The sequence below is a fragment of the Trichoderma virens genome, assembly GCF_000170995.1.
Source record: "Trichoderma virens Gv29-8 chromosome Unknown TRIVIscaffold_5, whole genome shotgun sequence".
Classification (NCBI taxonomy): domain Eukaryota; kingdom Fungi; phylum Ascomycota; class Sordariomycetes; order Hypocreales; family Hypocreaceae; genus Trichoderma; species Trichoderma virens.
The window spans coordinates 1,656,505-1,684,229 of record NW_014013744.1 but is presented as its reverse complement, the minus strand read 5'-3'; the positions used below and the strand labels follow the sequence as shown (position 1 = coordinate 1,684,229).

General features: G+C 52.4%; 7 protein-coding genes across 7 annotated transcripts; 3 read left to right on the top strand and 4 right to left on the bottom strand.

Annotated features, from left to right (window-relative positions):
• Nucleotides 1–226: 226 nt before the first annotated feature.
• On the bottom strand, nucleotides 227–1,485 carry TRIVIDRAFT_147872 (uncharacterized protein; the record flags this gene model as incomplete). The annotated part of the gene is made up of 3 exons (XM_014102477.1): nucleotides 227–489; nucleotides 784–1,016; nucleotides 1,124–1,485. The coding sequence occupies 3 exons, from the start codon at nucleotides 1,483–1,485 to the stop codon at nucleotides 227–229; spliced, it is 858 nt and encodes a 285-aa protein (XP_013957952.1).
• A 4,467-nt stretch (nucleotides 1,486–5,952) lies between these two features.
• TRIVIDRAFT_114084 (uncharacterized protein) lies at nucleotides 5,953–8,046 on the top strand (the record flags this gene model as incomplete). Its single annotated transcript, XM_014102476.2, has 5 exons — nucleotides 5,953–6,424; nucleotides 6,552–6,835; nucleotides 6,911–7,527; nucleotides 7,589–7,793; nucleotides 7,858–8,046. Coding segments are annotated over 5 exons (1,767 nt in total), but the record flags the coding sequence as incomplete, so codon positions are not given.
• TRIVIDRAFT_73851 (uncharacterized protein) lies at nucleotides 8,045–9,417 on the bottom strand (the record flags this gene model as incomplete). Its single annotated transcript, XM_014102475.1, has 3 exons — nucleotides 8,045–8,294; nucleotides 8,354–9,051; nucleotides 9,116–9,417. The coding sequence occupies 3 exons, from the start codon at nucleotides 9,415–9,417 to the stop codon at nucleotides 8,218–8,220; spliced, it is 1,077 nt and encodes a 358-aa protein (XP_013957950.1).
• Nucleotides 9,418–18,347: 8,930 nt separating this feature from the next.
• On the bottom strand, nucleotides 18,348–19,856 carry TRIVIDRAFT_86521 (uncharacterized protein; the record flags this gene model as incomplete). Its single annotated transcript, XM_014102474.1, has 4 exons — nucleotides 18,348–19,057; nucleotides 19,125–19,616; nucleotides 19,689–19,728; nucleotides 19,793–19,856. The coding sequence occupies 3 exons, from the start codon at nucleotides 19,714–19,716 to the stop codon at nucleotides 18,654–18,656; spliced, it is 924 nt and encodes a 307-aa protein (XP_013957949.1).
• Nucleotides 19,857–20,581: 725 nt separating this feature from the next.
• Nucleotides 20,582–23,674, top strand: TRIVIDRAFT_55814 (uncharacterized protein; the record flags this gene model as incomplete). Its single annotated transcript, XM_014102473.1, has 4 exons — nucleotides 20,582–20,826; nucleotides 20,890–21,284; nucleotides 21,348–22,007; nucleotides 22,131–23,674. 4 exons carry the CDS (start codon nucleotides 20,582–20,584, stop codon nucleotides 23,672–23,674), a joined length of 2,844 nt encoding a protein of 947 aa, XP_013957948.1.
• Nucleotides 23,675–24,371: 697 nt separating this feature from the next.
• Nucleotides 24,372–25,148, bottom strand: TRIVIDRAFT_37727 (uncharacterized protein; the record flags this gene model as incomplete). Its single annotated transcript, XM_014102472.1, has 2 exons — nucleotides 24,372–25,002; nucleotides 25,081–25,148. The coding sequence occupies 2 exons, from the start codon at nucleotides 25,146–25,148 to the stop codon at nucleotides 24,372–24,374; spliced, it is 699 nt and encodes a 232-aa protein (XP_013957947.1).
• Nucleotides 25,149–26,742: 1,594 nt separating this feature from the next.
• On the top strand, nucleotides 26,743–27,561 carry TRIVIDRAFT_147251 (uncharacterized protein; the record flags this gene model as incomplete). The annotated part of the gene is made up of 1 exon (XM_014102471.1): nucleotides 26,743–27,561. The coding sequence occupies one exon, from the start codon at nucleotides 26,743–26,745 to the stop codon at nucleotides 27,559–27,561; it is 819 nt and encodes a 272-aa protein (XP_013957946.1).
• Nucleotides 27,562–27,725: the final 164 nt, after the last annotated feature.

Below are 27,725 nucleotides of genomic sequence, written 5' to 3'. Positions count from 1 at the left end.
TCCAACCCGTCACGACGCGCAAATCGGCGCTTCTTGGGGGGATTGGGGCAGCCAGGCACATCACACCGCCAAGGCTTTCGATGTTTGTTGCAGTGTTGCCTGCACCATAGATTAGCAAACAATGCCAGCTGAAGCACATGGCGCGAAAGGTCCTCTTCCGCCTGGTTGCGGGAGCAGGGCCCCTTGGCTTTCCCAATCTCCTATGGTTCGATGGGAGAAGGGATGACTATATTGCCATGCGCCACGCGCTGAATGGGGGAGAGATGACTATTACATACGCAAAAGAAGAGTTACGGTCGAAGAGTATCAGATTGCCATGTTTATCGACCCCTCCCTTGTCGCATTGATGGCCCCTGGGGCAGTAGTATTTCCCTTTGCCTCGCTGCTTCAAGGCCTTCATATTGATGCCCGCAAATTCATTCTCGTCTGAGTAGTCATCTGACTCATCTTGTTCACCAGGATTTGCGCCAATTGCCGTTTCGTCCGACGCTGGTGTTTCTACAGAAACTGGGCTTTCTGGTGGCGGAGGCGTTGGTGGTGATTCGGACGCCGTGGTCGATACCGGCATCGGCATTGGGACCATCGGTGTTGATATTAGTAATGGCCTTGCTTCGGCTTCCCTCCTCGCCGCAGCCCTTGACAACCTCGGCAGTTGGTGGCTCGGTGCCGGTGCAGTTGAGTCTGCACCATCAGACAAGATGGGCGGCAATAAGAGTGATGAAGCCGGCGGTAAGAGCGGCAGCGGCGGCAGCGGTGGATGTGGCGCTGCCGCTGCTCGTTCACGCGGCACAGCGGAGGCATCGGGAAGCTGCTTGCGACGTTTGGCTGCACGCGAGAGCGTATCAGGCGCATCCAGCATGTCCAACGAGGTTGCCGATGAGGTCACCGATGGGGGGCCGTCGTGTGACGAGAAGGACATTCGAGGGGCATACGAGGCCAGACTCGATCTCCTGCCTCCAACCCTCCATACAGCTTGGACATCGCGAGAGTACTGCTCTGCCAGATCGCGCATCTTGCTGCACATGGTGGCCATGATATGGTTAGTCTGCGTCAAGACTTATATGAGGACAAGAGAAAAATTGAAAAGGTAAGGCAATGATAAGGGGTAATAACGGGTACATACCGAAGACGACTTAGGGTCACGTCCATGGAAACGGACGCCGTGATGTCTGCTACCCCGGTGTCTACTCGAGATTTCTCGAGGATTTGTAGAGTGACTTGGTCAATGTGAGGCCCCTGGATGAGGCTTTGAATGAGAGCAGACCATATCAGGGCAGTCCGGGCTAGGTAATCTCCCATCTCAGTCACTAGAGCTGCGACATCTTGTGGTTCGGCCGGGCACGGGGCAGAGAATAAGTCGCCCACATTCAGACGGACTTTTCGAGCGGCTTGTTCAAGGTGCTCAAGAATCAGATTTTCCAGAGCCTCAGTTGCATGTGTCGCATTGAGCCCAAACGTGAAGACATGTGTGCTGGGTGGCGGCATAGTGTGAGCTGACACTACCTGTATTACAGGATTTCCAGCGTCTGGATAAGAAACGAAGGCTTTAGCCTGGGATATACTACTCGGCACTCTGGAGAGTAGATAGTCTAGAACCAGGGAATTTTTCTGTCCTAGGGGAACCTCCCCTATCAGGCCATGAGGCTGAAGTGAAACCTCTCTGGCCCGATCCTCAGCTCTAGCGTTGACGATTGATTGAGCTGATCGCTTGCTCTTCAATCGCCCCGCTCACGCTCACACACACACTCACTCGTTCGCTCGCCGGCAGCAAGCTGATAGTATATTGGCAGCGGCAGCAACCGATGACGGGATCCAAATTGAACAGGAGATGGCCTGAGTCTTGGAGCAGCCTCGTCGTGGTTGGTCCAGTGGGTCGCAACCTAGGACAAGAGGCAGCAGAACCCGGCCAGCCTTGTGGCGACCCGGTGACTGACGGCTCAGGCAAAAATGAACTAAGGGACTTGATCCGAAAGCCGCGGTCGAGTTGCGTAGGTCCAAGCCAAGTGGGCAAAGGGAAAGGGGCCGTCGTGCGTGCTCTTTTTTAGTGAGCACTCCGGCGTCCCACTCGTGAGGTGAGGCTCTCGATGATGGAAAGGGAATGGGAGGATGAATAATCACGGGGCGATGGGATTTCCCATGTTTGTGTCTTTTCTCTTGGGGTGGGCTTAGGATGGAGAGGGACCAGGGGTCTTGATTCGGCTGAGCTTAGTGGCCACTCTGCGACTGATATGCCTGTGATTGGCGTGACGATGGCCACCCTGCCTTGAGGGCAAAGGATCGCGAGGCCAATCGCCGGTTTGTGTTACCCACCCGACTCCGCACCAACTGAGAGGGCGCGGCAGACCAGGAGGACGAGAGAGAGAGAGGGAAGAGAGGTAGAGACGGGTAGAAGATGGGATGGCGATGGCTGGGGCCGAGAGCAGAAATACTCGTACGAGCGAGCCGGAGAAGCCAAGAGAGAAGGGGGGGGGGGGGTTCAACGAAGAGATCAAGGACGCCAGCAGCCTTGGGCTGTGCAACAGAAGCGAGCTTCACGGCGTCACAGACGGACGGCGGCCCCTTTTGAGCCTTAGGAGAGGCAAATCACAGCAAATGGTGCAGCACTTGGGTGGTCACAGGAGGCGGACCGTTGATTGGCCGCGACAGCCTGAGGCGACAAGGACTTGCGAGAGAAGAGACAACAACAAAGCACCGCTCGAGCTGCCGTGAGCTGGCGACGCTAAAGCACCAGAAGCAGTAAAGGCCTCAACCCCTGCACACCGGTATGCGTGCCGTGTCTCCATGTGCCTTAGTCCATTGTCGGATTGGCTGCTCGTCGATCATCTGGACGGCCCTGGGGGAAGCTTGGAGGGCCGCCAGCTGCACCAGGGAGCCTTGAGCAATCCCTTGTCACAGGGATGGCACAGCACCTTCTCCACTCGGTGAGGCCAGGGCCCTGGCCCCGATCATGAGCATCCTGGTCGGACAGCGCGATCGTGAGGCTACAGAGGGCACCAGTAGGTCGGAAGCATCACGTTGGTGCAGAAACGGGGCTATGTACAGTACATGGCCCCCCAAGCAAAAGAAATTATGGCTATCTCCAAGTTCCAAGGGCCCGGTCATGCCCATGCTACGCACCCTCTTTGGGAGACGCTCTGCATCTTAGGCGTAACAGACAATCGACGGCTAGCCAGACCAAGAAGTTCGAATAAGATGGACGGTTCTTGGACTCGCAAACTTGTCTCTCCCCAAGATCTCTCCAGATCCCGACTACATAAAGGAATCCGCCAGGAAACTCACGAGTTGCCTGGGGGTTGGTCCTCAATCTGACTGCTTTGTACTGTTACCACTGCCCGGAGTGCGAGTAATAACGAGTAACACCGCTCGTATCATCGCGACACTTCACATATTGATTACTCGTTGCCCTACGAACCCAGTCCCCGATCTTCTGGGCCCTTTAATGCGGCTATCCTCTCCCAAGCGGAGCTTCGTGGGTAAGTGCCACTTCTCTCGTACCAGTTGATCCCGACACGAGGGCCCTTGGTGTCTTGTCCGGTGGATTCTGGGCTCCTCCCCAAGGGCCTTTTTTTATCTCTTCTCCCCTCACGAGAAAAGAAAGCGTGAGAAAAGTTTTCCGCCGACCCTCGGCTCCTTGTTTTCTCTTTTCTCTTCTGCTCCTCCTCTTCTCTCCGCCCCATTCTTTATCCTCTTGTTGCCTCTCTCGGCAACATCAGATCGAGGCCCAGATCACCACCGGCTGGGTCGGATGCCCCCAACTGGCCGCTGCAGATTTTTTGCTTTCCTCGCGCATTGTTTTCTCTTTTCTCGTTTTATCCCTACCACCCCTAAGCCGAGCAAGTACCAGGCCGCCACCCCTCGGCCAAATCTACAGTACACTCCATCTCCATAGTTGACGAACCGCTCTGTTGGTACGCGTGCCGTCTGGTATCTGATCTCTCTCGCGTTAGTCTCAGCACTATTGCGTTTTTTCGAGTCAGCCTGTGTATTCTAGTTGTGTCCGAGGCCCTTGAAGCTGCTGCACGCACTTAATCCGCTTCTCTGCCAGGATACATATGCACACGCTACCTGCCTGGTACGTTGTATTAGTTACTTGGTCTCTGCAGACAACAACTCCCCTCTCCCAACCAACCGTCTTAACATGCCTGCCGGCAATCGGCCTTTCATCATGTCTCTTTTCGCCTCGAATCTCACTGCATGCCTCACTGTCGTTTCCTCCAGTTGGGCCATTGTGGAGGCCAGAGCCTGGTCATTGTACTCCCCCCACACACAATCTCACTCGTACACACGATTCACACACTTACACGCCCTGGTGGTCGTCCTTGCTCACTCTTTGCAATCCAGATACAGTAGGAGATCTGATCGCTAGAGCCACAGGGTGGTTTCTGATTGACCCGGCTGGCCCAGCCCGTGGATGAAACGCCCGCTTCTGGTCATACTTGGTATAGCCGGGCAAAGGCTCTTCTCGCGAGGCCATTGCCGGCTGATCATTGGCGTTCGGGTTTATTAATTGTGCATGGTCCACCGCCAGCCTGCCTTTTCTCTGTCGTCCAGGCTCAGTGACACCCACACCCTGGCCCGTGTGTGCATGTGTGCGCGTGTTCCTGTCCTCCGTCTGTGAGCCCACCGTTGCCAAGTCTGGCGTGTGTCTGCGGCCTGTTGATCGAGGCGTCCCGATTCCTCGTTGCCACACGACGCTGGTCTCATCGCTTCTGATAAGCGCCTGACTCGCACAGATGGGAGACTCGCAGGATCAAGGGCGCCCGGCCAAGCGCATCAAGCTGTCGCCACACCCACAGCCCTCCCGTGCACCCTCGCACTCCCAGGCTCGCCCTCGCCGTCAGCGGCCGATCCGGCCTGCGCCAACAAACACGCCCGACCCTGCGGAGGCGGCTCCTGTGGCTGCTGCCTTTCATGTCATTCCTTCTACCCGTGGCGGCCGCCGTGTTCGTCGCCGTGGCCGTGGCCGCGGCCGCGGCCGCGGGGGTCGGGCCGCCTCCGGCACTGACACATCCCGGCCCTTATCGCAAGTGCCGGAAGAAGTAGTCATTGATGCGAGCCCTTCTCCGGCCTCAACTGAATCTACGCCTTCGTCAAGTTCGACGTCGACACTGCCGCAGGAGCAGTTGCAGGTGACTGCAGCAGCGATAGATACACCAATAGAAATGACCTTGATACCTCTAGATAATGGTAAGTCAACTGCAAAGCAGATGCTACGCTGCAGCGTATCCCACCCCACGCCAGCCTGGGAATCGCCCTCCCCTGTCTTACAATTCCCTGGCATTGCATGCACCATTACTCGTTTTGTCCGCTTTTGTTTTCTGTACCACTTGCCACCCCTCACACATATTCCAATCCCCCCTGTTGTTTAACCCCCCAATCGCCATCTGAATGCTGGCGCTGCTCCATTGTTATCCTGTCTGACGCCTTCTTCTGATGGATTCCTGCATCTATCCGAAGAGAAAATAGACGAGACATCCCTTTGTTGATTCAGAATACCAGACAGTGTCACATCAATTTCTTTACACTACCCTTTCCCATTGTTATTATATCCCTATTCAGCCATACGAATTGCACCTTGCTGCCTTTTGTCATTCCACGCCCGAACTCATCCAACCACCCCCCCAGGCTTAGGCAAAAAACACTGTTACACGGCCCAGCATCGAATTCAAGGACTGACATTTGCACCCAGCGCCGCATGTAGCGTCAGATCCTGACTCGAGCAATTCCATTTCCCCTCCGCAAGAGTTCCCTGGGCAAGAGTCCCCTGGGCAAGATTCCACTGAGCGAGAATCCTCCTCGCCGCAGGATCTCCTCGTCTCAGCCGCCAGTCCTGATCGGGCCTCATCTTCTCAAGCTGAACAGGAGCCTGCCCCCCCAAAGCTCCTACCAAAGCATGGATTTGAAAGCCCGTTTAAAGATTGTGTGGCAAGCTTTGGAAGGCAAGGGTCCCGGCGATTCACTCGCCCCACAGATGGCAGAGTCAACTCATATATCAAATTCAATTGGCCACAGCGGAGAACGCAGGGTGGCCGGTCGTCTTCCATATCAGCTGCCACGCAGCGCGGCAGTGATGCCGATGGTGATGATGACCAAATCGAGGAGATTCCTCGACCTTCAACTCAGTCATCTTCGGCCCTGGTTGCTACTAGTCGCCACCACTCGAATCAGCACTCAAAACATCTATCGTCCCAGATTATTGACATGTTGTCGAAATCGCAGAGGAGGTCTGACCGCTCGCTGTCTTTCTCAGACAGTGCATCGCCCTCCGCAGAGTCAAACTATTCAGTCACATCCCCCTCTGCTCCGTCATGGAGTCCTCACAGTTGGGCTAACCATTCATCGCCGAAAGGTCCTCCGATGTTGCCGTCACATTTTGGGATGGTTTCCAAAATGGACAAAATAGATAGGCAGCTTTGGGCATTTTGTAGGTTAAAATTCTCAAGCTTCTTTCAGTCCATTTCACATTCCCTCGCATTTCCCCAGCACAATCCTTTGTATGCTACACCACTAGTTAATTTAGGCTTGCGCATCCTGACTTTAGAGAAACACAGATATCAGGAATTGGTGTCCTGGCCGAAGTATTCTCGGCAAAACAAACTCCTGGCTGCAAGACTTTGCTCCCATGGAGGGGAACAATGGCGTGCTATGTGCGATGCAAAGCCTTGCCGGCATTTATGTCTACGACTACCAGCCGTTGGAGGACATAAGTCGGCGCATCAACCATCGGTTTGCTCTAGCTGAGGCCCGTCTGAGTGAACTACTCTCCAAGATGGAACTTACTGTTGCTGAAACGAGCGAATTGATCACTATTTCTTCTATTTTATCGATGCAAGACGTGAGTGGTCCTCTGAATTGTTTGTGCCTTCAATACTTTGAGCGATTCTAACAAATGGGGTCTCATTCCCTTCAGATTGTCCTTACTGAACGCCGTCGCAAGCAACCACACAATCCGCGTTGGCTTGAAGGGTTCAAGCAAAGTGAGCATTTTCTTGAGCAAATCGACGAAGGGTCGCGATTCTGGTCAAAGTCCAATGTCCAGCAGTCCTCCCTCCGCATCTCTCAGTCCATCATTGTCGGCAGAGCCGTAGTGCTTTCGCAGCTCATGGCGCCACTCAAGTCTCCCTCCGTCTTCGATCCAGAGAAGGAGGCCGCTCGCTTTGGGTGGCTCCTCTACGGTAACATGGAAGACATGTATGAGATTCATGGCGGGTGCGGCTTCTCAAAGAAACTGCTTCATTCCATGAGCCAGATTTCATACTGCGCTGCGCGGCTTTATCAAGATCCTGAAAGCACAATCGCTCCGCTCACTGCCAAGTTTCTGCTCTCAGAGTTGCGTGAAATGAGACAATGGAGCAGCGCTCCCGACTCCGCACCATGGGAAGAAGCCAAATCTCTGCCGCAGACTATTGAAATGGTGCGTGCTGCTCCCGAAGGCTTTGTTATCGAGAGTGCATGTCACATGACAGAAGTCACTGCGGAAGCTTGGAGATTTGCAGCCATTATTTATTTACAATGCCGTGCTTTAAGGTGAGACAAACTTCACTATCACAAATAAAAGTTGTCATACTGACAAATAGGATCTTTCTAGAATGCCTCGGAATCACCCAGAAGTGCTGGGCGATCTATCTGACCTTGCCAAATGTATAAATATCATGCCAACCTCAGGCTACAATTTCACCGCCCAGGCACCTCTATTTCCAGTCTTCCTTTTAGGAATGCTTGCTACTGTTCCTGCGCACGTTTCTGTTGCACAGACCTGGTTTGAAAAGGTCACCAGCACGCCAGTGAGAAGTGTAAGATCTGCCTCCTTCTCCACACTCTACTCTATTGCCAATGCTGACTCGGGGTATCTGATAGAGTGTGCCTCCGCTTTATGACGCGTTGAAACGGATCTGGATGTGGATTGATGTTGAGCCCTCCCTAAAGCCTCCACCCAAAAGAAAGAGAGCAAAGTTAGATGTCGATGTCGGCAAAAGATTTCCATGGTGGGAGCATCTAGTCAAACGCGTGCAGGAAAACGAGACCGAGATACTATGCTTAACCTGAAGGGTGAGGATATCAATTGGTCTTATCACGTCTGTCTAAGCCCTATTTATTTAGACTGGCATCTACTCCAGTCCCCGACACATCCCGGACGGCATCGCCTCTCACGTCCATCGCTCAAGAGTCCAAGCTAGGAAGCAAACAAATAAAAGCCCCTCGCAGTCCAACGCATTATTAGATTACCCCCGATACGGCACTGTCTCCGTCATCTCTTTGGTCCTGCTCCCCCTTCATTTTGAGAAGGTATTGCCCTAAGAGACGAAATGTCAGCAACGACAGACTAAGAAAAGCAAACTGGTTGAGAACTCACGAAACTCGGAGTTTGGTGCTTGCCAGACACTTATCACACTCAGTCCCGCCTTATGGCACATGAGTCGAACGCTCTCCTCTCCATACTTGTGAGAGTCGAACCAGTCCAGCTCTTCACCTTGCTTGATGGTCCTGCCAAGCTTGTGGATTGTTACATCCTTGTTAGCGCGGAAGAAAAATCGGTGCCGAGTTGTCGGCTTGTCCTCAAGCTGCGCCATGAAATCCCAATCTTCTTCTTGGAACCACTCCTCCCCGATCGCTTTATTCACTTGGTCAAAGCCATTCAAGAAGAATTGGTGGTACAAGTCGTCTCGGGAATGATAGGCTGCCCAGATCTTGTCCTTATCGTTAGGCAGCAAGTGCGCATCCATTCCTACCAAGAGAAGATCATTTGGCCGGAGCGCCTTTGCCCAGTACTTGAGGTGGCTCAATGCTTCTGGCCAAGGGTCGTTGCAAAGCACCGAGCCGAGCGAGAGAAACAATCTCTGGCCTTCAATGCCTTGCACATAGGCCATCCCGTCCTGGAATGTCCCCCACAACCCTGCACAGGTTACCTTTGCATCTGCGGCCGGATGCTTGTTGAGAAGGTATCCCACGCTGTGCTCCAACGATGCCTTGGAGATATCAAGGGCCAAGTAGGTGGCTTCCAGCCTCGCTTTCTCAAAAGAGGCCAGCAAATGTTCCACTTTGCGAGTGTCACTGAATCATGATGGAGCTTGTTAGATCAGATGACTCCTTGAAGTTTGATCATGTTGAGACTCACCCGACTCCTAGATCAATCAAGGTCACACCAGGTTGAACTCGCGCAACGAGGTCGCTGCCATGAGCATCAAAGAGCGCAATCTCGTCGTGTGTCTGGTAGAACTCAGGGGTGAATATGATCTCGTTCCATATGGGCAGGCCAATATCAGTATACAAGAGCTCGTCCGGAAGAGTTGGCTTTGCATTGGGGCCATAGACGGCCTTGAGGACTCTGGAGAGTCTCTCTCCAACATCCTGGTGCATTCGGCTTCCGCCAATGTCCATGACATCGCCATGGCCAGGGATCTGATGCGGCAAAGCCATGATGAGCATATAATGTGTGGTGGCAGTCAACTATTCGAATTATAAGCCGGTACAAGATAACAGTCTTTCTAACTGTGGCCGCTGGCTGCTCTGGCTGCTCTGGCTCCAGGTCAGTATACTGGGATATCCTCGAAATTTATATGTCGAGGATGCGGCAGTAGAAAGCAGCTTTTTAGTATGTTGGTCGCTGCTCTAAATCACTGCAGCTGCCTCAAGGTAAATGCGTGAATGGCAGAGGATAGGAGAGACTGGGGGGGTTCAATAAGAGATGAAGAACAAAGTAGGGACCTAACTCTACCTGCTGGGTAGAGATTTAGACTACTCGTCTCCTATTTCGCCGGCAGACGCAAAGCTCTATCAGAGCCCTGCGGCGATGGTCGAGCTTGATTCCTCTTGTCGCACACCCTACATCCACCCACCAGCCAGCCTGTCAAGCCGCCGCGTGTGTGCATACAGTATATGCGGTACTTGGCCAGAAGGGCCGTAATAGGATAGGTGCTGTCCACCATGGGCTTGGCAGGATGACAGCCTCAACCCTACAAGCATGACATTCCACCAAGCTGCCGTAGCCAGCCGGAGGGCTTAAACTCCCCCAAGCCCGCAAGGTGATGAGGCGAACTTAGGGTCCTGCCGGGGCATGGCCGGATGAGGTTGGCCTTACATTAGCCCGCTTGTTTATGGAGTAGAGGGGGGTGCCACTGAGCGTAACTATGCCCCCCCTGTCAAGACGAGCCACCGTTGAGCAATTGGGAGAGGGGCCATACAGTACAGTATTACCAGGCTCGGAGCTGCATGGGGAGTCTTACGGGCACCTGTAGTATATGATGCCGCTGTCCTGCATCATGATGGAGACCTGGTGTCAACCATTGACCCCATCTGCTGCACCGTTGGTCCATCATCGACGGCGAGAGAAGAAAAGAGAAGAGAAAGGAGGGTAGCATGTTAACGGAGCCACGTCCGAGTCAACCGTATTGGCTTCCTCAGCTAGACATCAAATTCCAAGAATGCCGCACTCCACAGAGAGGCCAGCGCATACATGCAATCACAACCAGTACTTGTGTTCTGTCATGTCTCGAGGTATTTCTGCAAATGCTAGAGGACATTGGAAATCCCATTGTTGCGCCACCACGTGTCTTTGTGATGCGAAGCCGCGGTGATTGTCTGCAACTATGCGTGTTTAAACGAAGCACAATTTTATGCGTGCAGCCTCGTCGCTGCCGCCACTGGGCATCAATAGATGACCTCGCTGGCTCAACGTTTCTCCAAGTAGGCGCTGGTAATCCAAGCGGAGATCGAGAGATGTGGCTTGGGGGCGTCGTCCCTTTCGGCGCGGGCCGAGCGAAAGCTAGTATTTAGTATATTATTCTTGTTATACTCCACGATGATGCCTTGTTCCATTGTGAATCACTTTCATACATCTTCTATGCGATCCAATGCTTTTACGGATCCCGTACTCGTACTTGCATTGCTTGTGTTTGTCACGGTACCGCTGAGAATGGGTGCTGAGCACATACCATGGCAACTTGAATGATAATGCAAAACATTCCGCTGATGCCCAGTTGCTCAGACCCGCCTTGTACACATGGAGTACAAGCAAGTACTTGCACAATCCCACAGCTCCAGTGGAGCAAAGCAAATATGCAAATCAGTCGCTTGCAAAGGTAGGCCATTGCAAATGGGTGGCGTGGGTCTCTCGAAAAGCTGGGTTGGGCATTTGGTGCGAGTGGGATGAGGACGGTAAGTCCATGACAACCGACTCGATCTCGATTTCCATGGACCAGACCAGACATTCAATGAGGCCCTATTACCTCACACCCATTGCTTTCCAAGCGGTCAAGTGTGTAGGCAATTGGAAGGTAAGAGCTGCGCCTTGATACCGAATGAATGCAGGAATGTATCAGCAACTATCAAGCGCTGATGCATAACGTACCGGCAACATTGGCCAGCAGACCATCTATCCGCATACGACCTGCTTGTAGTAGCACAAGTGGCTTCAGCAAAATAGCCGCCAATTGCTTACCCTTATACAAGCGAATAGATAGGGCTTGATCCACCATATTGGTTTCCGCTCGCTCTCAGCACACCCCACGGCCCTTGCATCGTTGTAATCTTCTGCGTGCTTAGGCATGGGGTAGCAACGGGCGCTGTCCCAGATATTCCTGTTAGTGCTCCTAGAATCCCCATAATTCTCTTGTTGACGACCGGGGAATTACTGACTGGTAAACTGTCGAAAAATCTTCGATACACATAACGAGAATCTTGTGCGAGTTGCGGGGCCGTCGCTCATGGCATTGCGGTTGCCTTTTTGGTGTTAAATCGTCCGTTACTGTTGTAATCGGCGCTCCAGTGGAGAGCATCCGCGGAAAGATTTTCTGTCTCTTTGTCCTACGTCACGCACGGCCGGCCGAGGGCATATACGAAGATAGAGGGACATATCGGGCGGAATGCGCCCGCTGTCCAAAGTGCGACGTTTTCAGTATGCGGACGTGCGTTGTACAACATGTTTGCTTCTTGTCCTAGTTCCTGTGGCACCATCAACCATGACATAAGTCTTGAGCCTCAAGCGCAGTGAGGCGTGGTGGCTGCGATGCCGGCAGTTTATGTCTGTGGGGTTACATCCATCTGGGGCTCTTCCTTTGGGCTGCATATTTCGAAAAGGTTCAGAGTATGGTAAAAAGAAACCTCGGTGATGATGCCAACTAATATGGAGCATCCACGGCATGTTGGAGTTGTAAAATCTCTTTGACGAACGAGTTTCAGCAGCGGCAAAGACTAACTGGTGCTTATGCAAGTAAATGATTCCCGTACCAAGAGCTATCCTCGTTTGGCAAAGAGAAATATAGCAGCTAGCGCTGAGCTGAGTGACGGCATTATCCCCGTTTTGACGGCGACTGTCAATAGCCCAAGTGACGAGTAGAAAAGGTCGCTGTGGGGTCTGTGCTTGCAATGCCAGCTGCAGGAATATGATAGATGATATTCCGGTCTCGTGTCGCTACCGATCCTGTGTCACGATATGCAGGAGCATCACCTCCAGAGCCATGTTTACAAAGGGGTGCCAACTCATGCCGCTCGTAGGTGTTAAGTCTACAGGACAAGGCCGAGCTCTAATCAGATATTCGTTGATCGATCTGCTCAATGGGGATGAGCGGCCCGGCATAAGAGTGGGACGTTGCTTTCCGTGCTCCGTACCGGAATGCCCACAGGGGCAACCAGACGGGAAAGCCGGGAGTAGCAATGCCTACCGTGAAAAGCTTTGATACTAAAGCTGACTGCATGCCCTACTCGAGAATACACTGCTAGCAGGCGGTTAGTAGATGCAGCTAATATATGGAAGTACGGAGCAACATTCCGGTGGATGTTGGGGGAGGGGTTCGCGAGGCGATCACAAGCAGAATGGGTTGGTGATCGAGATGGGCTTCATATCTGTGCTTAGTGGCTCAACTTCAGCAATCTGTGCTACAATCAGCCATACAAGTGTGTCCAAGAGCAGATTGGACTCACGGATATACACTTGTATAGGGATACAGCATCATTTAGAAGCCCAAGGGTCGGCATGTTCCGCAAAAGTAGTGCCCATAGACAATATGGAGCCATCAGGAGCAAGAAGAGGGAGATTACAAGTAGCCGTTGTCACCATTCTGCCGCTTGGCCATCAAGGAGATACCTCCAAGGCAACTGTGCTTATATTTGTCAACCACGACTCCTGCGTCTCGCCGCGCAGTCGAGCGGCTTTGCGTGCTTACTATCTGTCAACTTGTGTACCGAATCGACGGTAAGACGGAGAGGGTGTGGTAGTAGTCGATTTGACTGGGTACTCCGGCTTTGTGGCTGTGTCTCATCGCTGAGGAGATGGATGCCCGTGAAAATGCCCCATCGAGATGCGGTCGGTTCTCACATGCCACGATCGCCGCCCACGTCGGCGATAAGACGCTTGCTTTGATCGAGATGCTGTAGATGACCGGTTAAAGGTGAAGAACAGGAGTTGGCTCGAATAGCACAAGAGACTTGTCATAGCTTTCAGCTGCACGTGCCCTGCACTCAGCACGGAGCATGGCTCTAGAGGTTGGCGGCAAGTGCCAACTACCTAGTACCTACCTACCTGTAGGTAAGAATTGCTTGTACGGGAACTTTCCTTTTCTCCACGTACCTTCCAGCCCCTTCTACAGATCGACGTCTTCGTGCCTGGCTTTCTCAAGAACGGCAGGAAAGCGAGCCGCGGCCCCACTGACACGCGACTGAGCGCCCGCTGGTAGGCAAGAGGTACCAAGCGAAGGCCGAGCAAGAACTCAGGGCATTTGTACCGGTACGGCCCGTTGAGAATACACGTCCTGGAAATCATGGTACATTTTACTTCCTGACTGTGTAGTTTATAGGTACCCCTGTAACACTTCAGCTACTAATACTAAGGTAGTTACGGTTGGGGTATCAATGGATTTAGTAACGGCCTTCCTCTATCATCACGGGCACTCAGCTCCAGACCAACTACTTTGTCCGCGCAACACCCGCCAGCACTTTGATCGGCAGCTAACTCGACATAGACAAGAAGCAGATGCCTGGATCGGCTTCATACGAGTAACAACCTGGCCGTTGTTGACCCACGCCGGCTGCATCGCGGCGCGCTCGTCAGCAAACTATATCGAGGCGAGTTGACGAGGACACGTCAGATCCGCATGTGCATCTGACGGCCGAACACGGAACGAACAGGATCGCCAGCCGCTCGCTGATGCTGATGAGCAAAGGTTGGCGTCTGTTTCCAAGCTCAATTTCCGGCAACCGTCCCACCTCGCACTTTCGGGCTGCTTGGACGTGCCCAACTGGTACTCACAGCTTTCCTACGAGTACTTGTGTGTATCCCTGGAATACGAAGTACGACATGCAAGCGTCAAATGGCACTGCCTAGTAGCAATGCTACGTGTATGTACTATGACTAGTAGGCTACCTGGTGTGCACTTCTTCATGCATCCAAGTACCTATGTGCGACATGTCGACCAAAAGTACGTACTTATCGTACGAGCCGCAGTGGAGGCCGTCTCGTTTTCATCTTCCTATCAACCGAGGATGAGAGACCAAAAATTGTGAAGCCGGGGGTTTCACCTTTTAGGAGACCCGCTGAACTTGGAGTTTCTATCTCCAGAGCCACATCTCTCCCATGGGCAGTCGTCCGAATGAATCTCGGTAGGGGCTGAAAATCCATGTGTGAGAAGGAGGGCCAAGGATCCAAGAATGGGTGCAATGTTATATGCGCCATCACAAATCATTCTTCCAAAGAGCAGATTATGCAGAGAGCTTTTTTCACCATTCAAGTACGGAGCACGAGTACACTTGATGGTGGGCCCGTCGACACAATAGCAATGCCACATCTATTGTTGGAATAGCCGGCCGATACAGGCGCCAAGTACGAGGCACGAGGCACGAAGTAGCACAGGTGTCGCTTAGCAGTAACCAGGGCGTCGAGAACTGCCGTTGTGAGTTGCGGAATGCAAGTTTCTCTCTCATATCCCTGAAGCTTCGGCCTCGTTAGCCCTCCTTTCTTGAACTGGTGAACAATAATCAAAGGGAACGGCCACAATAGGCTCCATTTGCTAGCGCCCGCCAAACGCAATGGCTCTTTCATCCAGCCCTAGTCTGCCACCAATTTTTGCATGGCTTCTGCTCTTCGTCCTCTTTGCTCCAGCTCTAGTGTGTACAAGTGCGGGAAGACCCGAGCGGCGGGGTTTCTTAAATGGCGACAATTACCCCACGAGCGTTGCAAGCAGACTGGACTGACTGACATCAAGATGTCTTGATTTGGTTGCAAACGGAGCTCGGCTGTTGCCAGCCTTGCTCGGGTCACATAGGGCTTGGGTCTCTCGCCGTGAGTGTCCTCCCTCCTCCGGACTTGGCATTGCTTGAGTGTTAAAGCAGGACGACAGAAACTGGATAAGAGCCATGCAACTTCGTGAAGAGTTAGTCGTGCATCCTCAAGTTAGCGTCCCCGTTCGTGCCCACAATCGATCCCAGAGTGGGCACAAGACAACAGATGCTACGGTATGGAGTGCTTTGAAGCGCCTGAATGTGTGAAATGAAATGTGAGCAAATCCTTTCGTCCACCAATGGGTACCTCGTGAGATGGCATCTGCATATCTATTCATCATCAGGTATGGAGCGTTCCGGACACCCACTTCCCGATTTTAAATTACGTCTTTTCCTCTTTCACAACTTTGCAGCACGATCCTTTCTTTTAGAACTTTTGAGAAGCCACTAAGTCATGTTAACCAAAGACAGACAGGTCTAATCTCTCAAGGCAGAAATGCTTTCAAAGCGAGGATGCGCCCAGCGGCCTTTGGCAAAAGAGTTGCGCCTGAGTTAGCCCCTCACTGCCGCTTATCCTGCTCTCCGGATGAAGATTACAATTGTGGGTTTCTAACAGGAATTTTATGTAATTACTTTACTCGATTGCCCTGCTCCCGCTCCCAAACCCATATCCTCGAGGTTCTCCATGCAGTCCTTATACCCTGTCTTTATGGGCCCCGTCCTTCCGGACCCTGGCTCCTGGCTTGGAGAATTCATTGTCCAAGTAGCCATCACACAAATCGCACCAAGTCTGTCCTGTGAAGAGGGGCCGCGGTCGCTGAGCCGCCCCATGCTGTCTCAACAAAGTGACATGTCATGCTTGGCCGTTGGAATTGTCCTCATTGTTGACGAGTGACAATCAGCCTAGGCACTCTTGAGAAGGAAGTGGGGAGCTCTTCGTAGACTAGCAGAGGCTTCTCGTCAACGATATTCTTGGTTCGAGCCAGTCATGTAACGGCCTATCATCCAGCTCACCGAAGCCCAAGACGAGGATGAAGTGAGGCTACAAACAATATGCACACTTGGGAGTGGTTTGTAGTGCTTGCTTATCGCAAAGTTTTTAGGCCGACATCGCTACATCCATGTTTAACGGATGATTATGCGAATGAAACCCAGGGGTGCAACAAATGTGCCCCCGTTCTAGAACTATCTGCTTGGAAGATTCTGTACGTACAAGTACAATTGGCCATCCTTGCTCAAATTTGTTTAGTGAAAAGCATGTCCGCTGATGGAATTCAATTGCCTGCCATTGGGGGCTGAAACTGTCACTGCTGTCACTGCCGACACGGTACGTGGCCAAGCAAGTTACATTGCTGCCCACAGAGGCCGAAGATGAGGGAATAATCTCAAGGCACGGATGCTATTCATCGAGACACACGACGCAACCCTGTACTCGTAAGTAGAAAAACGACAAGGAAAGCCCCGAGCTGGCTTTACGCCATATCCTCTATTTAAAGCACAATCTCGATCTGGTTTAGTCTTGCAGCTGAAGTATTAACCCCCGTCCTATCTGGAGCAAATTGGCATACATGCAGCCTGCCTGTCATCATAGCTTGGATATCTGCAAGCCGGCCATATTCCGACAGGCCGTACGGACTTTGGCGCTTACTCCTTCGTACTTGTATACCGAACGATGGCTAGTATTAGGGCTTGCATCTCGTACACCCCTTGAGCACCACAAGAGGCTTATGCATGTCTCTCCTCAGAACAACTCGCAGAGATATACGAGTACAGCTTCAGTACTAATTCGTACTTGCACCCCAGGCCTCTACCCTTCGCGATCCATAGCACATGCGGCCCCCTGAGATCTGCAAGTATGCCGCTGCTGCGGATATAAAAAAAGGCTTTAACTTCTTCATTCGGCATGCGTGAGAAAAACGTGGCACAAGTGACAGTCAGGGCTCTGATGCCCGCAGCCCTTAATATGCGGAGATGGACAAACCACAGCACGTCATCACATTCCATTCTCTGTGAGTCTCATGCATCCAGGCATTGACAGGTGGAGGAGCCGTACTGGCGCACTAATGGTGTTTGCATGAACCCCATCACAGAGTCATCTAATACAAGTATAACATGTACTCCGTGCATCAAAGAGGGGGGGGGGTCTACCTATATTGCATCGGAGCAGTGCGAGTACGTTCCGTCGGAGCAGTACGAGTATGTTCCGTCTTCCACCTCGCTTAGCACAATGGGTTGCCAGCAGGAACGCGAAGAGGATATGCAGTCCATCGTTATTGGACACTGCCCCTAACACCATATATTTTGACAGGCTGTACAATGCAGCATTGTCACATTCTGACAGCTTCTGCTGCGGACCTGGCCCAACGAAGAACGCCGTGGGTTCGTCTTCATGCACGAATAAAGTCCGTGGATCCATTTGTGAGGAAGGATTCGCCAGAAGAAGACAATTGACAAGTGGAATGCAATTCTCATAGTCTATGAAACCCCATCACGGCGATTTTGCTCTCGGCACTAATAAGCAGCTGAAGCCGACGTGGTGGCTGCATTCCCCTGCGCGCTTCTGTCAAGCAGGCCAGAACCTTGCTCGACACGCCCTTTTGGATGGCGCCCTTATCGGAAGCAGAATGACAGCCGTTGGCGTGCCTCCTTTTGCTTGACAATGGTGACCTAGCTATCACATTTCTCTGTTGGTGACGCAAGAGCTCTCCTTTGAGTTGTTATGCATGACCGAAAGTGACAGAGTTTAACAAATCGAACTAACAGCGCCGAGTCATGAATAATGGCAGGATCGTGATGCTACCTGCCATTGCAAAAAGGGGTAACGCATGATTGTGACGTCTTACATGTTTGAATCGATGCCGCTGAAGAATTTCGTATGCAAGATATTACTTGGCATATTCTTCGGACTAGTCTGTGAAGGAACACGATCAGCCATGTCATACTTGGTCATTGTGCCCTGGTTTGGTTATGTGTAGATGGGGAGCGGGTAAGATTTATCTGTCCGAGTTGATCGTGCTCCCCTTTGATTCGGCCGTGATATTGATGGGTAATGCCACGGATCAGGAGGAAATGGCTCATTCCTCTTCATACCAACCATCCCTCGGTCGTTCGATTGCGCACACGATGAGAGAAATTTTGAGCCCTCTGGGTTTGATCTGATATATCTGTCTTCTACATAGACTGTCTAAACTTCTTATATCTGTTGAAGATCTATCGCCAAAAAAAAAAATCTCGCGTAGTCTCTTTTGTCTGGCTTCTTCTGAAGATCATAAAAGAAAAAGCTAAATAGAATAAAAAATATATATAGGGCAATATGCAAAAATGAAAGCTAATTGTATGAGCCGTTGAACCTCAGAAACGCACCTGACTTGGACCGGCATCTTGTTTGCGCCGTATTTTCCACCTACCAAACGCCCCCATGTGTATCCTTTTTTGAATCCAGCCTAGTTCTCCCAGAAGCCTGGGAACAGGTACTCGACCTTCTTCATGGCCTCAGGGTTCCTACCGGCAGGCTTGGTCATGAACTTGACAGGGCCGGAAGACGCACCCTCCCAGTGCTTGGCCAGGACAAGATCGCTGTGGTCCAGCTTGGAGAGTTGGTCCAGAACACCGCCAACAAGTCGCTTGGCATTCTGGCTGTTGGCATGCATGTACTTCATGACCATCTCGACGTTGACGTCCTCATACGAGTGCCAGCAGTCGTAGTCGGTGGCCATGCAGATGACCTGGTAAGCGAGCTCAGCTTCACGGGCAAGCTTGGCCTCGGGGAGAGCAGACATGTTGATGACAGAGCCACCCCATGAACGGTACATGTGGGATTCGGCGCGGGTAGAGAATTGGGGTCCCTCTGTGATGAAAGAGAAGTCAGTCAAGTGGAAATTTCGAATCGATTGCAAACGAATGCATTGACAAACCCATGCAAATAAGGGTGCCCTTGTCATGGAGCACCACGCCGTCTCCCTCCATATGCGCCGCACAGGTCTTGACAATATCGGCCAGCTTCTTGTCGAATGGGTCCGCGAATCCAACGTGGCCTACAACTCCATCTTCAAAAAAAGTAAACGGCCTGATGCCCTTGGTGCGATCAATGACCTGGTCAGGGATCACAAAGTCCATGGGCTTAATCTCCTCCTGAAGGGAGCCCACGGCGGAGAAGGCAATGACGCATCGGACACCGAGATGGCGGAGAGCAGCGATGTTGGCACGGTTGGGAACCTCGTGAGGTGCAAACTGGTGGTGCAGGCCGTGGCGGGCGAGGAAGGCAATGTTGACGCCGTTGTGGGAGAGGATAGAGATGGGCGAGGCGGGAGGTCCCCAAGGCGTGATGGGGTTGACAACGGCAACGGGCTCGTAGCCCTCGAGCTGTGCAAGTCCGGTGCCACCGATGACGGCAATGTGGACGGGCTCTATATACTCAAGTTAGAGCTGCATTCATGTTGATTGTGAAGCTGGAGATGAGCAGGGATCTCGCAACATACGATCGAAGCTGGTAGGGAGGTCGGCCATGGTGACTACTGGCTGGTGTTAGAGATTAGTTAATGCACCTGCAAATGAAAATAACAACACTACACAATTTACTTACTTGATATGTCTATGCTCGAAAAAGACGAAAAACAAGAGGCTTAGAGATGAGATTAGCAATGATGATGTTGGAAAGGCCGCAGATTGTCAAGAGCAAAAAAAAGCTACCGAGCTCTGTTACCCCTCTATCGATAGTGATGGAGGGGCAGGATTTTCTTATGTACTGGGTCGATAAGAGGTTCAAACAAAGAGCACGCAATCATGGGATTAGGTTCCTATGAGTCTAGTGTGCTTATGTGATATTTTGAGGTGAAGCCTTTGTCTACTCTGTAATACAGGAAAGCTCAATCTATTGGCGACATTGGGGAGATGCTTGCTGGAAAACTGGCTGCTGTACCTGAAATTGGCGGTACCATGTACTTGCGCGGTTGGTATTTTCCAGTGTACTGCTAAGGTATACACGACACCAACCTCTGTCGTTGTACTTGTCTCATGGCAAGTAAAATAGGTACCTGATGCTAGGTACCGACCTGGTTGACACGGAAACGCTTTCAGCTCCGATACAACCGCCTAAAACAGCCCAGCTGTCCATTCTCCTCCAGCATCGACACGTCCATCTTGAAGGGCAGACAGATGCACTGAAAAGCTCCTCTTATCGCCTCGTCATCTATTCCCGATATAGCGGGGTTTTATGCTTACCAAGCCGGCAACTTTTTTTTTTTTGCGGGCCATTTCAGTACTTCATAAACTGCAGGCCAAAATTATACCTGGTAGCAATATCTAGGCTGCTCACGCGCGCATCATCGCTTTCACTTGCCTCGAGATCCCAGCTTCAACCGCAGAGATGAGGATGGCGGAGACGGTTGATATCAATGATACTACCATTCTTGGGCAAGATGTAGTAGCAACGCGGCCAAGCGAAAATGGTGGCGACAACCCCGGAGAGACCATCGAAGAGCGATGCTTCTCCGCCGCCCTCATCTGCCTGGAGGGCCATTTCACACAGTCGCCTCCCATGGGCCCTCAAACCACGGCCAGGGTGAACTCGATGATCTCCAAGACGTTGGAGAAGACCCACACGCTGAGGAAGGCCAGGTAGGATCCCGTAGTCTATGTCAAGATGCTACGCCGCTAACCTGCATCGATGGCATCAAACAGAGAAGCCCTGGCACGGAATGTAGCAATATGGATATGGCTGACAAGAATCTTTGCTGCTGCCATCCCAAGCTTGACATCGCGATCAGTGGGGCCTCTATCAGCCTTGAACGACCCCGACAAGGGAGTCAGCCCTCAAGAAAGCACGGCCTTGATCGTCCTCAACCATGTATCTGTCAAGGAAGATTTGGGCACGCTCATCAAGCTGATGCACATTGCACGCAATCTTTTGGTTAATGCTGAGCCCGAGGTTCCTCAGGACATTTGCGCCGCAGTGCATTTCGACCAGATGGTCTACCAAACAATTATTCTCTGTGTCAATGTAACGAGTAAAGGCTACGACGGGGAGATACTGGACGAGGCTCAGAGATTGAAGCTCACAGATATTACTGAATTGTGTATGTGAAGCTGGCCTCTCCCTATGCCGGGGAGATAGACACGTGCTAATCTCCCTCTCTCAGATAAAAAGCTGCTTGTGACTTCGCTGCAGCAGGTTCACAACTGGACTGCCAAGCATGATCGAAACAAGATGTCATTTTGGTTTGATGTGCTGTTTGACGATGACGGCGCGCTGTCAGGACCCGAGGAAATCATGACAGATGGTTCTGGATTCCGCCCAGATGCGGCCAAGCATCAAGTTCAACACTGGCTAGATCGGAATTCGAAAATGTGCGACACGGCGAGGAAGCTGCTCAGGGATTACGCCGAAAATCATGCAGACAAGCCCCCAGGAAACTTGGCCCCTATAAGGCCACTAGCCTGGAACTGGCTTCCGGATACACTTGATCCCACTTCCATGATGATAGACGATAACTCTGATAAGATCAACCCGGTATGGAAGCCGGACGAGCCGGACAAATACCAACAGGACCGACTGTACGCTCGTGTGTCTCGTGAGATTGATACGTGGTGGCTCCGAGCGCGCGATCCGAATTACGAGGACTGGGTCGTCGGCATGCCGTCTGTGGAGTTTGCGCAGTCACGTACAGAGCATTGCCGCAATAATTTGGTTCACCGATATGCTCATTCCTATCGGGCAGACCACTCGCCGCCTCCAGAGGGCGCCGAAGAGGACCTCTCTGACCATGAGCACTGCCACGAGTGCCACGAGTGCTATCTCCGTCACCACCATCACCACGAGGATGACCATGAGTGCCATCACCACCACCATGATCACGAACACGAGCATGAGCATGACCACGTTCATGACCACGACCATGCTGCGCCTGGCAATGAAATTGAAGAGTGCGACCACCATCACCACCATCATCACGATAATGAAGACGACCATCACCACCACCACTGCCACCATCATCACCACCATCATGATCACGACTATCCCCATGATTATATGGACGACATGATGGACGATGAAGAGGTTGATGATGATGAATCGTATGGAGATGGTCCATTGACTGGTCTTCTGACAGAGGTGCCTAATATTCTTGATCCCAAACAGATCGAAGCATTGCACATGATAGTCAAATCGTGTATACTTGATCACGCAGGATCCGGGTTGACACGCGCGGGAGAGAATTTGCAAAAGACAAGATGCAGAATGTTTCTTGCACTAGATTGCGGCAAGAGTCTACTCCGCGAGCTGCTCGTTTTCATTGCTGTGTGGGACAAGGACGAGCAAAGCCTCATTTTCCAGGTCACAACCCAGATTGTCGAGGCTATTCACCACAGCGCTCTGGTGCCCTATGCGTGGAACTCGCTGAGGATCCCCAAGGACATCATCTCCCCAGCACAAACAGTTCTCTTGCGCCTTGTGAATCACATGCTTCGAGCTCGAGCCGCCAGTTCTACAACACAGGATTCCAAGGACCAGACCAGGGATCTCAAACTGGTGCACTTCTTCTTTAGCTTTTTCCGAAGTCGCATTGTCCCTGAGTGCGCAGCTCTCATGCATTTGCAAGCTCAGATTCGTGAGGAGAATCGTGATCCAGCCGAGTTTCCAGTTGATAGCTGGGATATGGAACGAGCTAAAGACGGGCTGTCCCAGTACCTGGAATTTCTCACGACTGTGGCCGAAATGGTGGATATGAGGCCTCATCTCATCGAGTGGCAGGCTATCTATGACCTTATCACGATCCTCAGCAGCCTGGAGGCCGCAGTGCCGAAGAAGCCACTTGTCGAAGTGCCTAAACGCGCTCCGGCAGCAGAGAGCACCTCGAATGCCACCAACAATAGTGCCAATAACGACCCGATGGTCGAACGACCATATGCGACTGCAGATGAGGGTGTATCTCCGTCGCCACCACCGCCGCCTCTGCAAGAGCCGGCTCACAAGTTCCCATGGTCTGGCATCAAGGGACAGATATTTACAATCATCGCAACGCTGCTACAGCCACCGCCGGGACAGAGTACTCCTGGAAATGCCCAGGTGCAGATGCAAATGATGAAATACAATGGTATTGTGCCTCTCCTCAACTGCTGCGCATATGATGACCACAATCCATTCGCAAAGGAGCGAGTTACCATTTGCTTGAAATGGCTGTTGGACGGCTGTGAGGCTGCCAACAACTTCTTCCGCGAGCTGGTTAATCTGGCACCACAGCCGAACCTAAGGCCACCGCCAGGAGGCACTACGGTGTCGACGATCAAGCTGGACGGAGTGCAAGGAGAGGTCAAGGTGCAAGTACGGTCAAACACGGCGCCACCATTGACAGACCGCGGCCCTAGCAGCACCGATGAGCTCCTTGAGAAGGCAGCTGAACTTAACCTGGGGCTGAATCAGACCAAGAGCGGCGGGCAAAGCAACATTGAGGAGGACTTTATGGCATAGTTGCAGACAGCTTCCCTTGATATGTGCTACAAGCGATAATGACCAATGGATTATTCATGGGAGCTTTTGTGTATGTATTCTCATAGCGATGGATAGGATAGGCTTCATGTTCGGCAGTGATAAGGACAATTAATTGAATAGATATTCCTTGCAATGAGATGATTGCAAAAGAAGTGTAGCACAGTAGTGGCGAAACAAAGACTTTCTTTTTCTCTTCAATTTTTTTTCTTGTTATACAGGATAGGCTATACATATGTATTGTGGTATGTAAACAACGCCGTATAAATAGCTAATTCTAATGGCAACCAAAACATAACCAACGCAGATGAAACCGTCTGGACAGACGTCCATACAGAGAGGTAAGGTACTAGGTGAGTAGATGGATGTATGAAGTGGGTTGGAATACAGGTCAAGCAGTGGGAGTAGAGTAGGAGTTTGCGGCCTTTTTTCTTTCTTTCTTCCTCTTTCTTTTCGAACCAGCCCTTTCCGCCATTGTCATTGTGCGCCGTTCAGATATTAGCCATGGAAATCGAATGAGTGCCCATTACGAATATGCTTTATTTTTGGAGGGGGACTTTCCCGCCCTTTTCCCGTTCCTGTTCGTGATATTCTTGGTTTCCTCGTTTCCCTCTTTCTCTTTTTTTTTTCGTTTCTTTTTCATATTAATTCAAGATGCCCTCGTAACTCTGTTCTTGCTTCAATTTGATCCGTTGACCGGGAGCTTGCCCTCCGTCTTCTCGACGTAGGCTACCAGGTCAGCAATGGTGCAGACCTTGAGGCCCCATTTCCGGGCAAAGGCGATACAAGCCTCGCCGCGCAGCATGCCAGGTTCATTCCGCACAGCCTGGCCGGGAACCTCCTCTCCATCGTCGACAATCTCACAGATGACACCGGCCTCAGCCTTGCCGGCAAGGCGGCAGAACTCGGTGGCGGCCTCGGTGTGGCCGTTGCGGGCGCGGATTCCGCCAGGGGCAGCGCGCAGAGGCAAGACGTGGCCGGGACGACGCAGACTGGCGGCGGTTGAGGCGGGATCGGCGAGAACACGGCACACGAGGGCGCGGTCGTGGGCGCTGATGCCGGTGGTGACGGAGGGGTCGGCGGCATCGACGGAGATTGTGTAGGCGGTGCCGCGGGGATCCTGGCTGTGCTGGACCATGGGCGGCAGGTCAAGGGCGGCCGCGCGGGCGTGGGTAATGGGCGCGCAGATGAGGCCTGACGAGTGCCGCACCATCCAGGCCATTTGCTCGGTGGTGATGGCGTCGGCGGCGATGATGAGGTCGGCCTCGTTTTCGCGGGACGGGTCGTCGAGCACGACGAGGAACTCGCCTCTGCCTGTTGGTGGAGGAGAAAGAGTCAGTCAATTGGCCAAAGCTGAAGAGAGAGAGAGAAGGCTAAAGAGCGAGAACATACGGAAGGCCTCAATGGAGTCGGGGATGGAGTCGAATTGACTCTGGTCTATGGTGGAGGAAGGCATGTCGCTGGCTGGCTGTGGTTTGCGCTTTGCGTTGGTTCGGGGGATTATTGCACTGCCCTCAATGAAGCAGTTCTGTAATCGGTTCTGCGAATTTGAATTGATCGCTTGTCCGAGAGAGCGAGAGAGAGTCGAAAGTTCGAAAAAGAGAAGATGGCTGGAATATTGACGATGCGAAAGACTGGGGGAGTCACCAGTGCTTTTGTTCGATGGACTTCCACGGCCTAACGGTCGCTTTGGGCGGGACAAAACCCCGAGTACCCTGGACTGGATCTCGGGCCGGCAGTTGCGGCGCCGAGCTGAGGCACAGAGAGGAAAATAGCGGCTGCTGGCGTTGTGGCAGGGCGTGGAGTTGGGCGACCCGAGTTTGTTGCGGCAAGGCCGAGAGGCAGAGGATGGAGGGGCAGAGATGCCGAAGCGTCAATCTCTCAAGGGCTGGGCGCGGAGTTGGTTCGCGAAATTGGTTGAAAGAGTATCCGAGGCGTGTGCTTTCTTTTTATGCTTGTATGCGTGTTTGTTTTCAGCAACGGGGTATCATGAGATGAAAGATCAAATCAAGAAGCGATCAATTGTCGTCGGAGATGCGTGAAGCAATAGGATCATCAGAGACAGCAGAACATCATCACATGGAAAACCCTTCGTCTAGTTGGCGCTCCCGCCAGATATAAACCCCCAGGTTTAGTACAAGTATTCATTGCTCCGACCAGGACACGCTGCGACCTCGGTGCGCCGGTTCCGCTAACGTTGAGCCGGTCTTATGATGACGGGCATCAGGACTAATCCACATGCTCCGACCAGATGCTTGTCAGCTTTTCCCGCTCGTAAGAGCAGAGTAATGATGTGTAAGCCGAGGCGTGGAGGCGCTAGGGCGGTTTTGCGGTGTTTCTACGCTTTTTTGCTTTGCGTTGACGCTGAGCTTGATTACAAAGATGCTGCATGTAATGATAGATGAGGGTTGTCTTGGCTTTAATTGTTGGTGAAGAGCAGAAAGAAAAATATACAATTGATGTCAGCAATATGATGACGCATCTATTGTCAAAAGCAGAGGGATGTCTCAGTGGATGACGCCCTGGTTCATGTACATACATGTACACTGGTTTTCTTCAGAACAACCCACCTATATCATCAACGCCTCAATGTAGGTACTAATTCAATAGCATAAAAGACCACATCACATTCCCCTAGACAGCTTCAACAATGAATTGTCAGCCAAAAGCCTACCAATACATAATGCCTCCTGCAACAGCAATCAATTAGTACCCAACCGCGCGGGTAACGCCCGATTTTTCTCGCTGCTGCCAGTCTCCACAAAGTCCCGCGGCACGCCGGCTGCCCCTCAGCCTGGGAGATTTGCAGAATTGGGGGAATTCGGAGTTGGGCCTCTTGTTTGTCAGCCGGACCCTCTGTGCATCCCCCCGTAGACGTTGACATCACACCTCCGTATCCTCCGAGGCTCCGAGGCATTGCTCTCCTCGCTTTTTTCCTCAACCCTCCTCCTTTGCTGCCTCTCCCGCCTCCTCAGATGGCCGCACCGTCCCGAGCTGTGGCCGGTGTGGCAAGCGGCCTCTCCCGGCTGGTGCGTCGTCCACGGCTGCCAATGCAAGTTGTTTCTGCTGCTGTTTCTGCTGCTGTCTCTGTTCCTGTTCCTGGTACAGCTGCGACGGCGCCATCGCGATGGCACTCGAGCTCCTCGTCGGTCAACCCCAACGAGGTCTCGCACTTCAATGCCCTCGCCGCCGAGTGGTGGGAGCCTCACGGGTCGTCGCGCATGCTGCACCTCATGAACCCGCTGCGCCACGACTTCATCCGCGCCTGTCGCGAGTCCTCCGACGACCCCAATTCCGTCACGTATCTCGACATCGGCTGCGGCGGCGGCATCTTCGCTGAGAGCGCCGCCCGCCTGCCGTCCACCAAGCACGTCACCGCCATCGATCCCACGCCGTCTGTCCTGAGCGTCGCAAAAGCACATGCCCGCAAGGACCCTGCGCTGGCGGGGAAGCTGTCGTACCGGCTGTCCTCGGTTGAGCAGCTCGACGTCCCTGCCGAGGGCCAAGGCTACGACATCGTGACGCTCTTCGAAGTCATTGAGCACATTGACGATCCGGGAGCGTTTCTGGAGCGCGTGCGCCCGCTCGTCAAGCCCGGCGGGTGGCTTATCATGAGCACCATTGCGCGGACGTGGGTCAGCTGGTTCACGACGAACCTGGTTGCTGAGGACATCCTGCGCATTGTGCCTCCTGGAACGCACGACTGGAATAAATACATCAATGAGGGAGAGCTGAGGGGATATCTCGCCGGCAAGGGCTGGGACAGCGCAAGAGTAATGGGTGTCGTCTATGTCCCTGGGCTGGGATGGAAAGAGGTCAAGGGCAGCGAAAAGGTGGGCAACTATTTCTTTGCTGTGCGCAAGGCATAGAGAATTAAAAAAAAATGGCGAGGACCTGGTTGTAAAATAATATACTTGTATCAATATGGCTTTGGGAGATACGATACCCCTATGATGGGCAACGAAGTTCACGATGGGACACGGACGGCGCAAAAGTCACTGTACAATAGTCGATAGAGTCGATGGAAGGGGGA